This window comes from Trichoderma asperellum, chromosome 5 (assembly GCF_020647865.1).
Source record: "Trichoderma asperellum chromosome 5, complete sequence".
Classification (NCBI taxonomy): domain Eukaryota; kingdom Fungi; phylum Ascomycota; class Sordariomycetes; order Hypocreales; family Hypocreaceae; genus Trichoderma; species Trichoderma asperellum.
In genome coordinates, this window is record NC_089419.1 from 1,107,513 (window position 1) to 1,122,845 (window position 15,333).

At 49.5% G+C, this 15,333-nt stretch overlaps 4 protein-coding genes across 4 annotated transcripts; 2 read left to right on the forward strand and 2 right to left on the reverse strand.

Moving 5' to 3' along the window:
* Positions 1–525: 525 nt before the first annotated feature.
* TrAFT101_008526 (uncharacterized protein) lies at positions 526–2,438 on the reverse strand (the record flags this gene model as incomplete). The annotated part of the gene is made up of 4 exons (XM_024899948.2): positions 526–769; positions 861–1,694; positions 1,790–2,031; positions 2,127–2,438. The coding sequence occupies 4 exons, from the start codon at positions 2,436–2,438 to the stop codon at positions 526–528; spliced, it is 1,632 nt and encodes a 543-aa protein (XP_024762058.2).
* Positions 2,439–3,300: 862 nt separating this feature from the next.
* On the forward strand, positions 3,301–4,816 carry TrAFT101_008527 (uncharacterized protein). The gene is made up of 5 exons (XM_024910952.2): positions 3,301–3,622; positions 3,758–3,832; positions 3,899–3,957; positions 4,019–4,229; positions 4,313–4,816. The coding sequence occupies exons 1-5, from the start codon at positions 3,356–3,358 to the stop codon at positions 4,778–4,780; spliced, it is 1,080 nt and encodes a 359-aa protein (XP_024762057.2). The 5' UTR covers positions 3,301–3,355; the 3' UTR covers positions 4,781–4,816.
* A 224-nt stretch (positions 4,817–5,040) lies between these two features.
* TrAFT101_008528 (uncharacterized protein) lies at positions 5,041–7,159 on the forward strand (the record flags this gene model as incomplete). The annotated part of the gene is made up of 2 exons (XM_024898692.2): positions 5,041–5,071; positions 6,519–7,159. The coding sequence occupies 2 exons, from the start codon at positions 5,041–5,043 to the stop codon at positions 7,157–7,159; spliced, it is 672 nt and encodes a 223-aa protein (XP_024762056.2).
* A 1,153-nt stretch (positions 7,160–8,312) lies between these two features.
* Positions 8,313–13,699, reverse strand: TrAFT101_008529 (uncharacterized protein). The gene is made up of 5 exons (XM_024909691.2): positions 13,120–13,699; positions 11,519–13,049; positions 10,953–11,306; positions 10,322–10,795; positions 8,313–10,247 (listed from the first exon to the last, which is right to left on the reverse strand). The coding sequence occupies exons 2-5, from the start codon at positions 11,633–11,635 to the stop codon at positions 9,006–9,008; spliced, it is 2,187 nt and encodes a 728-aa protein (XP_024762055.1). The 5' UTR covers positions 11,636–13,049; positions 13,120–13,699; the 3' UTR covers positions 8,313–9,005.
* Positions 13,700–15,333: the final 1,634 nt, after the last annotated feature.

Genomic DNA, 15,333 nt, shown 5'->3' on the forward strand with positions numbered 1-15,333 from the left:
CACGAGACCTGTCACTTTATCTCAAGCCTATCAAATCGAAAAGCGTGGACAAGGTTTCGTCCATGTCCGGTGGCCGGGCCGGAGGCTGGACCGCCGAATCTCGTCACGTCCCGAGTCAGGGCAGGTTCTTGTTCCTGTGCCATCCCCGCATTCTCCATCTTCGACAAGCCGGCAGATGCTACGCCGGGAGAGATAAGCCACGGGGAGGCTGTCCGGCATTTTTTTGCTCTGGGCCGGTTCACATACAGCGAGTGAAACCGGTTCCGAGGGGGTTTCCAGATGCTTCTCCGACAATAGCCCAGCGGCATGATATATAACTGGTCGTGGATCGCCGTTCTGATACTGAATCGGAAGAAAGATGACAAAAAGTTACCTCATTTGGCAACAGGCACGGCTGATATTTTAAGCAGCAGCAGCCATCCATCTCCACCGCGGCTGCAACGGCAAATATGCAACTCATCTCTTCTTCAGCTCAATCTTACACAAAGACATTTTATACGAGAGACAAGCCAAAAGATTCCTTTATTATTGGCTTCTCTTTCCTCTGGACTCAAAGGGAAGTATCAAACTCAAAATGACAAGCAGCCCAAACAAGGCCGCGCAAACAAACAAGGGAGCTGTCGTTTCCACATTCGCATAGCTGCCCACCAACACGCCCAGAATCCCGCCGACCCTGTTGAGCACAACACAAAGACCATAGCCCGTCGCACGATGCGCAGACGGCAAAATCTCCGGCGTATACGCATATATCGTGCCATAGTAGATGTTCCTGCGACAGCCACAAAAAAAACTTGTTAGCCTTTTGTCCAGCGAAAAAATTAAATGAGTGGGGTGTTTTAAGTCAAAAAATCGCAACTTACGATGCCGCTGAAATGGCAGCCGAAACACCAAGATTCTGCGCCGGCGTCTTAATCTGCGTATAGCCAAACTGCAGCACCATGGTGATCAGCGCACCAACCGCAAGAGTGCCCCTGCGCCCAAAGAACTTGGTCTCAATCAGCACTGCTGCAACCACGGGGCCGACAAGCCCGGCCACTTGGTTGATGGCGTAGTCCCTCCACGTAGCATAGTTGGAATCGTCGCCGACCACGGCACCCCGGGATTGCAGATAGAACGGCAGAAAGACACTGTACAGCGGCGAGACCATTCCAATGACGAACCAGTTGGCCAGGATGACGGCGGTGGACCAGGCCAGCCTCCGCGTCTGGAAGAGGCCCTTGAAGTGCATCTTGAGCCGGAGCGTAGACCAGACGGACTCCTCCGTGTGAAGAACCACGCCTTCTGCCTGCAACCGCTCCAGAGTCAAGTTGTGCCATCTCCCTGCCCTGGTAGAAAGATCGTTCAGCGTCTTGATGACTTCCTCGTCGCGGTTCTGCGCAATCAGCCACCGCGGCGTCTGCACCATGCGCACAAACGCCAGACGCGCAAAAGCCATGACCAGCACAAGCGCGCCGCAAGTGAAGTGCAAGTATCGCCAGCCCATGTTATCTGCTCGAGTGCATACCGCCGCGTCGGGCGCGCAGCTGAAGTTGCTCATAAAGGCCCACGCAAGCAGGCCCGTGATGGTGTATCCGACGGCCCACCAGACGGCCATGAAGGTGACGAGCCATGCGTAGCTGGTGGGGAGGAACTCGAGGAAGTTTGTTGCATCGAGGATGTAGTTGCCGCCAGCACCGGCCGAGTAGATGGCCACGCTGTTGGTTGACAACGTATATAAACATGGATTAGTTTTCTGCCAAAACCTTGACCTGGGAAAGGTAAGAGAAGAGTCAGTGTGCAAGGGACTTACATGGCCGAGAATGAGATGTACGATGGCATACCGCCCGCAATAAGGACAAACACGGCGCAAGAGAGGAGACTTGTGTTGAAGGCAAGCTTCCTGCCAATGATGTCGGCGGAGAAGCCCCAGATGCCAGCTCCCACCAGGAGGCCAACCTGTGAAGCCAGAGGGATGCCAGATACGTGAGCGCTTGGCAGTCCATACTCCTGCTGGACGGCTGGATTCGCAATAGACTGGCAGACAACTAGAAGCTACATGTAAATCAAAAACTCGCAACATGTCAGTTAACGAAGTACTTGGCTCATCAACGAGTTGGAGTGAGTGAGGGTCATGCGGCACGCCATACCGAGTCAACTGCATATCCAAATCCATTGAGCCAGAAGAGTTTCCACTGGAAGCTTGTCATGCCAATCTCGTCAATTGCCGTATTCACGAGCGCCATCTTCCGAGATAAAACGGGGTCGATTGCCTTGATGTCGAACACATCACTGTTGGAACTGGTTGATGCTGCTTCATATTGAGAGTCGACCACAGCGGTAGACTTTTCATTGTTGTCGGGCACAACGCTCTTGTTGGACCTCGAGCTTGCAGCATCAATGGGCTTTTCTTTGTCGAGCACCTCGGATGGAATTGCTGCTTCTGTTGATTCAATCGCCATTGTTGCCAGTTACATGACAGATTATCTAGAACTAAAGTCAAAGACGAATACAAACGAAATGAAATAATAATCTTCCCGTATATATTTTTATTCTTATTCTAATTTTAAACAAATGCTAAAGTATATATACGTTTACATCTAGTCACCATCTCGTCTCACCTGTCGTCACATCTCAAAAAAGCATCAAACTAGTGAAATATCACGTTGCGCGCGCCTTTGATGTGAGGCTGCATGGCTGAAAATCACGTCTTCGATATGGAAATGGTATCATGTACATGTATGCTCTGCCTCGACACACCTCCAAGCGCAACCGACGCGCAAAACCGTCAAGTATCTACAGAAAACATATAAAACTCCCCCGTTGCGAGTTAAGCGATCTGCTATCACATTGTTCAGTAGACCTATCAGGTTGATGACGTTTGCAACCTAATAATGGTATCATGGCCCTGGTCCGGCCCTAAACAACCAGCAACTTACGAATCCAGATATTTGATTCCATATCCCAGAGCCTTCGAGCTTAGCTTCCCCGCGGGATGCACTGCATGCAAGATCGTCAGCATGGCTACCAACTGCGTGTTAGATGGTTGCATGCCCGAGTTCGCGGGGTTATCAGTTCGCGCGCTGTCGTCATCTCGAATGGGCATGGCGATAGCCTCCCGCACGCAGAATTGACATCTCCGAAGATGCGCACACATCGGGGCAATGAGCCGATTGGTTCGTCGTAATCTATTAGCCGTACCCATCTTTAAAGAATTGTCCAGTTGCTTTTTAATAGGAACTGAGAGCCCTGGGCGTATAAAAAGGTTAGAAAAAGATTAACGAAAAGGATCTTGTGAAGAGACAAGGGACAAGGGTAGAAAAGGCGCCAAAATTCAAAGAAGAGAATTAAATATCCTCTTCGATAACTCGCATCCAATATGGCCAACGTCCTCACTCCGAGCGTCATCGTCGGCACCGCAATCACCCCCGCCGTGCTGGCATATAAGCCTCCTCATGAGGAGCTCAAGGAATTCGTCCCAGCCCGCGATCGAGCTTTCTTCGCCGACCCAGCCAAGGCCTCACTGCTGGGGTTGGCGACAGCTGTTGAGGAGGTCACTCCATATATCGGAACTGAGCTGAAAGGAGTCCAGCTGAGCAAGCTGACCGACCAGCAAAAGGATGAACTGGCACTGCTGGTAGCAGAGGTATGCATTTGAATTTTGAAAGAAGAAGAAAAAGTGATGGGAATTAAAGCACAGAAGAGAAGAGGGAGAATGAGTCATTGTGCTTTCAACTAAAAGCGATATTCGTAAGAAGCGCCAACTGACAATTGAATGTAGAGAGGCGTCGTCTTCTTCCGTGACCAAGACATCACTCTTGATCAGCAGCACGAGCTTGCATCATACTATGGCATTGTACGTAGCTCCATTTGTGATGATGATTCATAATGGCGCGTCTCTAACATGGAGCCAACGCCGTAGCAAGACAGAGACCCCAACCAGCAAGACCCCAAACACGTAACCATCATCGGCCGTGGCGGGTAAGTCTTCTATAACTCATGAATGGCCACCCCGTGGGCTTTCTTGCTAATTTTTCATCAGAAACATCCGAGGTCATGGCAACTTCTCTGGAGAATGGCACGGGGATCACTCCTACGAGGTGAACCCGCCTTCGTATACCCTGCTTCGTCTGCTCAAGACGCCCCCCAGCGGCGGAGACACCATCTTCACCAGCCAAACCGCGCTCTTTGACAAACTCAGTCCCGCTTTCCAGAAGGCCATCGAGGGCCTCCACGGAATTCACTCTTCAGATGTATGTATAATCTGTTCCCCATCGCTTCTCTGCCCATGAGAAATCAATCAGTAGTTTGTCAAAACTAACCAAAGACGATACAGAGAGCCTATCTCGGCTCCATCAACGGTGGCGGAACACCACACAGATATCCCATCTCCACAGCCCACCCCCTGGTCCGGACACACCCCGTCACCCGCCTCAAGTCTCTCTTCTACAACCCAACCTTCCTCGAGCGCATCCAGGAGCTCAACGCCCAGGAGTCTCACCACATCCTCGCCCTTCTGCGCGAGCACCTCTCCAACGCAGACGACGTGACCGCCCGCTGGAAGTGGACTCCCGGCGCGGTCGCCTTCTGGGATAACCGGATCATCGCCCACAAGGCCGTTCCTGGCGGCTACGACACCGAGCTGCGAGAAGGAAAGCGCACTGCCATCTTTGGAGAGCGGCCGTTCTTTGATCCCGACAACAGCGAGACTTTGTCTGAGAGGGCGGCGCGCCTCGAAAACGAGAAGAGCGTGAATGGAAACGGCTTGGCGGAGAAGGCAAAGAACCTGGTGTTGAACAATTAGATGACCAAAATTAATAAGAAAATATATTTATATCACCACATGAAATTCTTTGCCTGTCGAGCGGCTCGATCTTGATTTCCAAAAGACTGATAAATGCTGCCGCAGCATCATAATTTGGGCGATTTGTAGATGTATTATTGCTTTATTACGGTAGTTGATTCTTGCTTAACAATAGGCGTGTCTCCTTAATCTCTATGATGCCTCGAATTCGGATACTGATCATCAAGCAGTTCATCGTGAACAAATCGAATCAAACTAAAATGCTTTCAAGTTTCAAGAAGGCTTTAATTTGTATGAAATGCCGAAATCTTGGTCGCAAACCGCATGTTTGAATTTGCGCATCGAGGAGAGGGGTGGGCGTGTCGTGTACGCGTTCTAATCTGCGTCCTGCAAGTCAACAATAGCTTTACGAGTTTTACTCGGCTGGGGTAAATCAGATTAGTCTGGTTATGTGTCTCTGCCATGAAGAGAGAGAGAGAGAGAAAAAAAAAAGAGAGAAGAATATCAAGCATGGAAGCAATGAACAAGGCTTTCTCTAACAGCCTGAAGCTCCCCAAGAATACGACGCTGCTAAACTTCCAATGCCCCAAAGAATCTCGAACTTACCTATCAGGAGTCAAATTGCGGAGGTTCCATCCATAATCTGAGAGCTAAGAGTGAATGGTCCTGCAGCAATGACGTATTAGCAGAGGAAAGTAGCTGAGATGGAACTGGCAAAATTTAGCTGGCTTCAATAGCCGAATTAAGCATGCCATAAAAAGAGATAACCCGCATTTCTCGTGTCAATACAGGAGCACTCTGCTGCAAAATAGGTAGTGAAATGTAGCAATTAACAATAATGGCCTGATTATTACTACCAATAGCTGCTGGAAGGAACAAGTACTTTGCAGGACCTCCTCCTGGCTCGCGCCCATGAAGAGTTACTAGAGCAGCAAGGCTGCCAAGTTGGTTTCTCGTGAAGCAATACACCCATGCGTTCCTCCATTATGTCGATAAACGACAAGATACTTGATTTTTCTCGAATTTGAAGCGAACCATTGGCCCTGTATATGATATTTAGCAGCATCTCGTTAGTAAATCCAGCTGCCATAAACCTACCACGGCAACCAAACATCCAACACACAACATCCACAGCATCTATCCACCATATCATACCATAACACATCTCTCCCCTTCGTCAAGGCCTTCTCGTTCCATCAGAAACATCTCACTTTCAGCACCTCTTCTTTCACATTGTGGCCCCTCTCCAGTAACTGCGCAGAAAAATAGGGGGGGAGACAACACTCTCTGCGGGAGACAGGCCATAACCAGCTGCCGACACTTGCAGAATTCACTCTCCCTCTCTACCCAAATCACTTTTTTAACCCAAAGTGTTAGAGAATCCCCCCGCTCGCCCTGAAATTCTCTTTTCAAATTCTGCAAGGCTCCCCCCCAACCTTTCCAGCTTTCTTCTTCCCACCTTCACTCTCCCCTTCTGGAGCTTCACTCGTTACTTCATCGCTAGCCATCACGCTTCAACGCATCTTCACGCAAAGCTTCATCAATATCGAACCGCATATCTTCTTCTTCCGAAGAAAGGAAAACCAAGTAAAGGTACGTCAAAAAAACATCCATCTCCTCCTCCTCTCCCCCTTCTTCCATCCTCTTCTCAACTAAAACTCTCTCTCTCTCTTTTCCTCCCAAAAGAAGTCATCAAGTCACTGCTATCATCAACCCCTTCCATCATTCATCATGACAGACATCACCAAACCCACCAAGCACAACAATGCCTTCTACGCGGCCATTGCAGGCTCCCTCGTCGGCCTCTTCTCAATGCTCTTCGTCCCCTGCATCATCGCCATGTTCGTCGTTCGCTGCCGCGAAAAGCATCAGGAGCGTCGTGACGCCCTCGCTGAAGCAGGCGATGACGATGACGAGTGCAATACCGACTATCTCATCTACGGCCCGTTCCCCTTCGACTCTGCTCTCTATCACGTCGATGAGCTTGGTGAGTCTTCTGGTTACCGCGAGCCTCAGGACGGAGCCCAGGAACTTGACAGCACTGCTCAACTCAACGCCAACCAAGAAGAGGACGCCCCCATTACCGCCACCCAGCAGGAGCTGTACAACAGTCTTGACGATCTCCGCGAGCCTCAATACGAAGGCAAAGGCAAGGCTCCCGTGTACTCTCAGCTCCAGACCGTCCTCGCCGAGCAGCAACCCCAGCAGCTCCCCGAGAACGCTCTGGCCAAGCTTCCAGGCCACTTCCAGGAAGATCTTCCCGAGGCTACTGTCCAGCTTCAAGCTGAGCAAAAAGCCGCTGAGGAGTCCCAAGACGCCCCAGACGTTGTCCCCGCTGAAGGGCAGGAGCAACTCGCCAAGAAGGAGGTTCAAGCCTAAATAACCAGCAGCGAACTCCGCACATTCTCTCGATACATGATAATGATGATGATGATGATGAATATTTGATGAGGATAATTTGGCTTTCACAAAGGGTTAACAAGGAAATGGGTTTATTACTGGTTCTTAACAAAGGGTCACCAGATGGCGGAACGTCATGTTTTTCATAGGGTGTAAGATTAACCATCATTATCTTCGTGAGAATCTCCTCGAATAAATGCACCCTTTATTCATTACATAACCTGCATCCCTTTGACGTATTTCCTTTGATATTGTTTCTATTTTGACTGTGACATGATATATATTAAAAAAAAAAAAAAAAAAAAAAAATGATGCCGTCTTTGTGCTTATTATTGCTCCTTTGCAAAATTTGAACTAGGCTGGTTTGTGTTGGTTTCCTTTGTTTTGATTTTTAGCCTACTCTTTTTTGTCGCCATTGAAACCAAGTTGCCCCAGCACCAGCAGTGCAATTTTTCTGATTAACTTCAGCGTGAATCAAATCTCAAGAGCAACTGTTATTCTACATTTCGCACGTTTCCCATCAGCCTTCTTTCCGATTCCAAAAATGACCGTTCCATGCTAAAGTCATCAAAGTCACCATCACGCCTCTAACCAGCTGCCAGTCCAAAGCAAAACGCCATCAGATCAATCCAAATCCATTTGCAAAGTGACCTCTAAATATTTTCTTTAGTGGATATCTCGTCTAGGCGCCAGAAAACCTCCCTCCCAAATCTCTCCTCTTGCCTCTCCTCCTTCTCCTTCATACGCTCCTCAATCGCCGCCACGAACAAATTCTTACGCAAACCTATCGCCATTATCTCCGTTTAACATCTCCTATTTACCGATTTTACACAGATAGCGATTCAACTAGAATGCGCTGAACAAGAGCAAGGAACGAGCTAAGATAGCTTTCTCTGTCTAGCAAAGTTGCCGTCACCTCTCGACAGCCATATCACATATGCCACGCCGGTAGCAATACAGTCTCTCCCCTACGGAGCTTTACTAATCTATCGAAACTAGGTGGAAATAATAAGACTATTGAGGTATTACTACGAAGTCGCTGCTACTATATATTGATGCTACATTAGTCATCGATCATATCGAATAATGTTAGAGCGAGAGAGAGAATAAACAATACACGCTGTAGATGGAACAAAGAATCACATTCGGCTTCAGTGACTAAGCTAGGTAGATTAACGTGCACAAAATGCCACGAGTATATACCGATAGAATATATAAATAATATATATATACACATCATGCAAGCGCCTTCCATGTTGTACATAATCACACCTTGTGACCAATCTTCTCCCACTCCATACTCAAAAAGCTCATCCAAATACACACAGAAATTGCCAAGTAGCAGAAATGTGCAATAGGTAAACTAGCAAACAAATTAAACGTAGGAGTGGCTCCGTTTCAATCGTATATGATATCGTGTTGAAAGCCACCTATACCCGACACGATGAAGAAGAATGATTATGTTTTGTGGCGATTCGTATGTCCATGCAGAGAGGAGACCAACTCTATGTCGACCTGAACGCCCCGTTCAAAAAGAAAAATAGAGGAGATGGAGACGTAGAAGAGAAACCAAAAGAAATGAGTAATAAAAAAAAAGAAAAGAAAAAAAAAAGAGGGAGAGATAGAGATAGAGGAGAATAGGGAGTTGCCTCTGATGTAGAGAAATCCGACAATTTCTAGCTCAACAAGAATTGTCCTCCAATCAGCCGCACACTCTGTATTTCAGCTACCTCGCACTTCTTACAAGTACATGTGTATGAGTCTTCCACCTTCTCTTCAGCTTGGCGCGATACATCGAGAGAACCAATATCAGAGATGGATAGTATCAGCTCTGGCCCAGATTGCCCATATTGAGGTTATCAAGGGGGTACCCCTCAAACATAGCAGTAGAGAGCTGTTCTCCGCTACTTGGTAAGAATTCCCCAAACATTTCCCAGTTTACAGTGGAAACATCGAGATAGCCGCCTAGGAACTGGTTGAACCCCGCCATGGGCTGCTGCTGAGGTGTAGCTATTGCAGGGGATGCCACGGATCCCTGGCCTGACGATTTGGAGTCGTTAAAAGGTACCAGGTCTCGAAGTCGACTGATGAAATCGGGAACATCAATCCTCTGGCCGGTTTGGGCGTAGGCGGTCTCCCGAGCCCGCCAAGCTTTGAGCACAAATTGGGCTTGTGCGACATGTTGCTTAATCGTCATATCTGTAAAGTCAGGGTGGTCGAGATAAATTTTATCCATGACGATCCAGGCGCGATCAGAAAGAATTCCCATCGGGCGATCGTGGAGTAGTCCTGTGAAAACTGCGAACACGTCAAGCTGAAAGTGCTGACGCATGAACCACTGAAAGCCAGCAGCGACCATTTGCTCATGTGCCAGTGTCTTGTGCTCCATCATCATCAGCAGAACCTTGAAGAAGTTATCCTTGGGTCCAAATATCTCGGTTCCCCACTCTGTTTGCTCCTCCATGGGAACGAGCATCTCGGCTAATCTACTTGTGAGCATTGGTCGGATAGCAAGGGCTGCAGCGTGAGCATTTCCAGCTCTTATGTCGATATAGTTGTTTTCTATGAGCTTCAATCTCTCTTCAAGTTCTGCAGCTTTAGTCCGAAATTTTTCAAAGATGGCTCTGGTATTGCTTTCCGTATCGCTTTCATCGAGCGTCTGCCCCATCATGGCGGCCTCAAAGGCACGAGATTCGTTTGAACTGTCCGCTTCTATTTTAAAGCGGAACATCTCCGTAATAACCATAACAAACGCCATTTCTGTTGGGCCATCACGTTCAGCAACGGGTTCAGTTGAGCCGGGGTATAGGTCCGCATCATTCACATTCCGGGGCTTCTTAGTGTCCCAGTTGTTGGTCAACCACGTCGAACTCAGACCAGATATCATGGCACATTTAGCATCGAGCATCATGATATGCCACCAAATGCGCCTGCGCATCTCGGTTTCGAAGGGGTTCAGGTTGAGCTGCGATCCGTCCCGATGGTATCCCATCTTTTGCGCTATTCGCACGATAGCTCCGCTGATGACCCATTGTGCATGTCTGTCATAGCGTCCTTCAAGCGAAAGCTATAACGATGCGTTAATAACAGTCCATTATTAGATGGAGAAAGATGGAAATGAATGTCCGGCATAGAACTTACCAAATAAAGAACTACAGCCTGTAGCGCAGTCATGTTGTGATTTTTGAGAAAGCTATATTTGATTAAGGCTGATTTGGTGCCGGTATTGAACCTTTGAATGGCAGCTTCGCGAGAAATGCCAATCGTCTGTATGCACTCCGCTGATGTCATGGACACGCTAGCCATGGCGAAGATGGAGAACATAAGGGCCTGGTAGTGTAGCGGTAGGTTACTCATATTAGTAGCTGCTTCCATTACGAAAGGCTGCGTGGTCGGTACGTGGATGACTTTGAAAAGAGGATTGACGCGATCAAGATACAGCTGCCAGAGTCGGAAGATATGGATGGGATCGGGCTGCAAATCTTCAGTACTCGAGTTGAACATATCGGCCGAAAGAACCAGGTCTGCGACATTGTCAGGGGTGAGTTCATCTGAGCCAAGAAGACTGGAGTCTTCTGGGTCATCGGTCTCTACGATTTCTCGCATTTTTTGTAGCTATATTATCTCTTTCATGTTAGCCATCTTAATTTATTAATAATATGAGGGGTAAAAAAGGAAAGAAGAAGAAAAGAAACACATATAGCGTAATCTTGATAAACTAAAAATTCGAGGCTTTGCGCAGGCCTGGACATATGTCATGTCTTTCACTCACCTCCTCATATACACTAGTCCAAATGTAACTATCCATAAATCGGACATTGCCATCTTCTCTGACAATGAGAGTACTTGGTTTCCGCGACATAGTTGAGTCGACGCTGGCCGGTGTAGCGACAGGTGCCTCGGAGGATGGCGCGATGGAGTTGGAGGGGGTTGCCGGAAATGGTGGCAGCGGGCGCTGAGCGGGAGGAGGAGGAGGAGGCAGAGGAGGACCTGGTATCGGCACAGACCCATTGGCATACTGCTTGAGCAGTTCCTCACATCGTGCAAGGCGTTCCTGGAGATCTTGGTTCGGGCGGCGGCGTTTACGAGCTGGTGCTGGCGTACTAGGAGTGCAGGTGACATTGGCCTGAGGCAATGTAAGCTTGTTTTCGAATCAAAGGCCGGACAGAGAGCTGGAAGGATCCATTTCCCCTTCTCTTTTCGTCCCGAGCTTGCTCTTAGCAGGAGGGAGCTTAAACCCGGAGACTGAAGAATGGAGCGGAGGACGGAACAACACGTGAATACGTGAATGAAACCTTGAAGCTAGAGGGCCGAGTCAGAGAGAAGTGTATCGCGCACCTTGATGCAGTTGGAACATGGTGAATTCCTGTCGCATTTGATCTTGCGATGCTGGCACAGCACACAAGCCAATATCCTAGGCTGTTTGTGAGTGACGGGTGAAGCTTTTGAAGACATGACCAAGTCTGCGCGGGCGATTTCACATGTCACCAGCGGGGAGAACGTGGGGTGTAAATAATAAAGCCGGGTCACTGTCAAACCCCGAAACTGGGGTGACTGAGAGCGGTAAAAGAAGAGAAAACACGCGAGACAAGCAAAGCAAATCCACCAGAAAAAGCAACAAGGAAGAAGAAAAAGGTAATCCAAAAGTGGCAAATAGAACCAAAGTGCACCAGGCACAGATAGACCAGAGAGAAAATCAGGGGGGTTTTCCAATGGCGCGTGAACAGATATTCATAAGCAGGCAAGAAGAAATGATATTGCCTGACCCAGCTGGTTTCTCGCGAGACAGGGGCAAGAGGTTGTGTGTGCGTGCAGCAGCTCGGGAGATGGAGTTGCTGTAATTGACGAAGAATAAAAAGCTGACGGCGCAGTCTTCTGTGAGAATTGAAAGTAGTGAGCTATTGGGGGGGCGAGAAAACGCTTAGAACCACCAGGTCCTACAGGGCCTGGAGCTATCCCGGAGACTTCTCTTGTGTCCGGACGGGCCAGGGAGGCACAAAAGCGGACGAATGTGGCCGCTCCAGATACGCGTATTCAAGGAGGCAGCGGTGGAGGTGCTGTTGGGACCAAGAAATGAAGCGACGGCGTGTGGGATCCCGGACGCGCTGCTGCCGGGTGGAAAGGATGCCGTGGAGGTCAGTAATGATAATGGGCACAAGCAGATGGTGGTATTAGACAGATAGAGAGACGTCGGCCGTTCTTGGCGGCGCGGCGGAGACGGCTGCGACGGAAGAGCTCAGCTTCTTATCCAAGCTTTCCGCAGGTCGTGGGCCCGTTTTACCGCGACCTGGCTGGACAGACCCTCCCCTTTAAGCTTCTTTCCGCCGTCTTCTGGACTATTCCGCAGCCCTTGGACGCCGTCAATTGCGGAGAGAAAGTCTCTAGTTCGTTCCCGTCTGAAGACTGAGATGCAGGGCTGGGATGTCTGGCCGGGTCGAGAGCTCTAAGCAGAGCCCTAAATGACGTCGGTAGACTATGTCCGTTATTCCGTCGAAATGAGCCCGACGGCGCGCGACCTAGCGGCTTTTCCAGCGCCAGGTACCGGGCGCAAATTTATAATACAGCGCAATGGGTGTACTGTATGATGTAGTATACCGAGCAGGTGGGAAGCGGCAGTGTGTGCGTGTGATCGCGTGTGCTTATTTAGGTGCGGTCCAGGGGCCTCAGCGCTCGGCCGGTGCAGCGTGGTGCGATTTCTCTGCAGTGGCTTGTTGCTGCCGAATAGTGGCAATAGGTATAAGCAGTATTATTAGAATCACTCGATGCGATCAGTCTTGCAGCGTACCCAGTTGTAATCAAGGTTCGCGTACTCGGCTATCACATCCGCTATCGAATGAACGGAGGCCGCGGAGAGAAAATTCCAAAGGAGCTTCTCAGGTTGGAGCTGGTTGGTCAGCGGAACTTGCACAGCGGGGAACGCAAGAAACGTGGGAACTAACTGAGACCAATTGAGAGGCCTTGGAGCTGTAGAAAGTAGGGATTAAGGAGAGAAGAGGAAGAAGAGGAAGAAGAGGAAGAGGAAGAGGGAGACGAAAAGACGAAAAGAAGAACCTAGAGATGAAAGAGAGTTGTGCAGGTACTAGAGCATAATAAATTGCCAGCCCAGCAGCTAAAGATTCAGGAATGGAAGGAAGCGCTCCTTGGGCGTTTAGTTCTTTCCTTCCCCAAGCCTTACATATATTATAGCTCCAACTCAACTTTTTTTCTCCAATCCATCGCTCATAATATACGGAGTAATCAGCGGGTAGATATGGATCAAGCGACTACTATATACATGCTGCCTATTGGTGGTAGCATCGACAAGCAACGGATTCGGCCGTACTGCTCCATACAGACTCCCTTGTTCAGGTACATGTGCCTCTTTCGAGATAGCGAATCCGCACTTTGGTAATAATTCTCCCGTATTATTCGACAGCAGGAGGCTGTGGATCTCTTTTGTGGTGCGTAGGTGACGCTACCAAACCCCTTTGAGTCTGTTTTCTCCAGCCAGCTGAACCTGGCCAAGAGAGAGAAAAAACCATCAGAGAGCAAGCAGGGAGTATGCAAAAGTCTAAATCCTGGCTTCGTCATGGCTCATTTCTCTTGCGCTCACCATTTCTGACGTATCGCCCATAGCTCATCCGAGAAATTATCATGCCTACCTCAAAAAAGGTCCCGAGCCCAGCACTACAGGGGAGAACCGGCAGCATAGAGGATTGGCCAACCTGAGGCGTGGCAGTGCGCAAACGGCTTTGGAGCTAGGCTACACCACTGATGACTCAGTCGAGGTATTAAAAACGGCCATCCATTCTGGGAAGTGTACGGTCTAAACGAATTAAACGAAGATGTGCTAGCAGCAACAGGCACCGGCGATGGCTGCCGGGCGAACGCTGTTGATGCATGTACGAGTATGAATTAGTCGAGGCCGCGTATGGAGCTTCGTCTCTGCTGGCGCTACCAAGCACTATAACTGGACAGCATACGCGGCCGCTGTCTCGATTATATCGAATCACAGCCTCGAAGGGGATAATAGTCTGCTTCTCATTTCCAGCAAGGCCTCCAATTAACCCCGTTGCGGAATATTTGGCCGCTGTGCTTTGTTTCCCTCTGTGCTCATCTCGTTTATGGGGGGAATAAACGCTTGCATCGGAATCTTCAGGAGCCGGATCGGATCCGAAATATCAAAAAAAGTAGGCCACAGGTCCGGCACTGCGCAACTCTTAGCCTCGCGGTCCCGAATCTTTGCTGGCGTGTGACCAAGCGTGACTCTACGCTACAGACGGCTCTTGCCCCTCGCGACCGAGAGAAAGCGCACACCAGAATTTTGGAGACAAGCCCAAGATCAGCGCGGGATGACTCTTCTCTTCTGCCGTCTGCAACTCTAAAGCGAATCGACTATAGAAGGAGATGCCGATTGGCCGTCTTGATAGCCATGGCGTTTGGCAGCATCGTTTTCCTCGTGTTGGACGCCTCCAGCCAGCGTATCGCCCGCTGCGTCTATTTTCCACCCCCCATCTTCCTACTGACGCCTCTCAGAAAGCGGCGTTGCGCCGGCGCTGCTTGCTTCAGAAAATAAAGAGCCACGCCAAGCTTCAGGCTGCCCCATAATGGGACGTCAATGGTCAAATCTGGCCTCCCCGGGGTTCGGGGCCTTGCCGTCGTCCGAGAATACCGGATAAACCCACCCGAATCCGCTTCGGAAGTCCGCACCCCGGTCCTCAGGCCCTGCGGAGGGGCGTGAGTCAATCATAAGACATGACGGTCGGCATTTGCGTAGCCCACGCAGACGAGACGATTTGCAGTTGACGTCTATTTGCAGCTGGCTATTAGAACACGTACTACTGGCACCATACATGTATCATGTGCAGCTCTAAATGTGCTGATATTGATGATATGCTGCGTCAGTAGACTTACACACGGCCGCTCCAAATCCTGGAGCCAAGTGTTGAGCACATGCAAATCCTACACACCTGGCCCTAGACCTGGACCCTGTTGATATAACACGATGACGTTGATGACAGCTCGAGCACCGCGTATTGTTATAGAGGGCCCGATGGGGATGTGCAGCCGAAATTGCTTGGCCTTTTTTTAGTCGACGTTGCTCCCGGCATGACTCCTCAGCTGCCGGATCTAAATGGGAATACCAACCCAAACCCCTGGAAGACCAGTGTTCC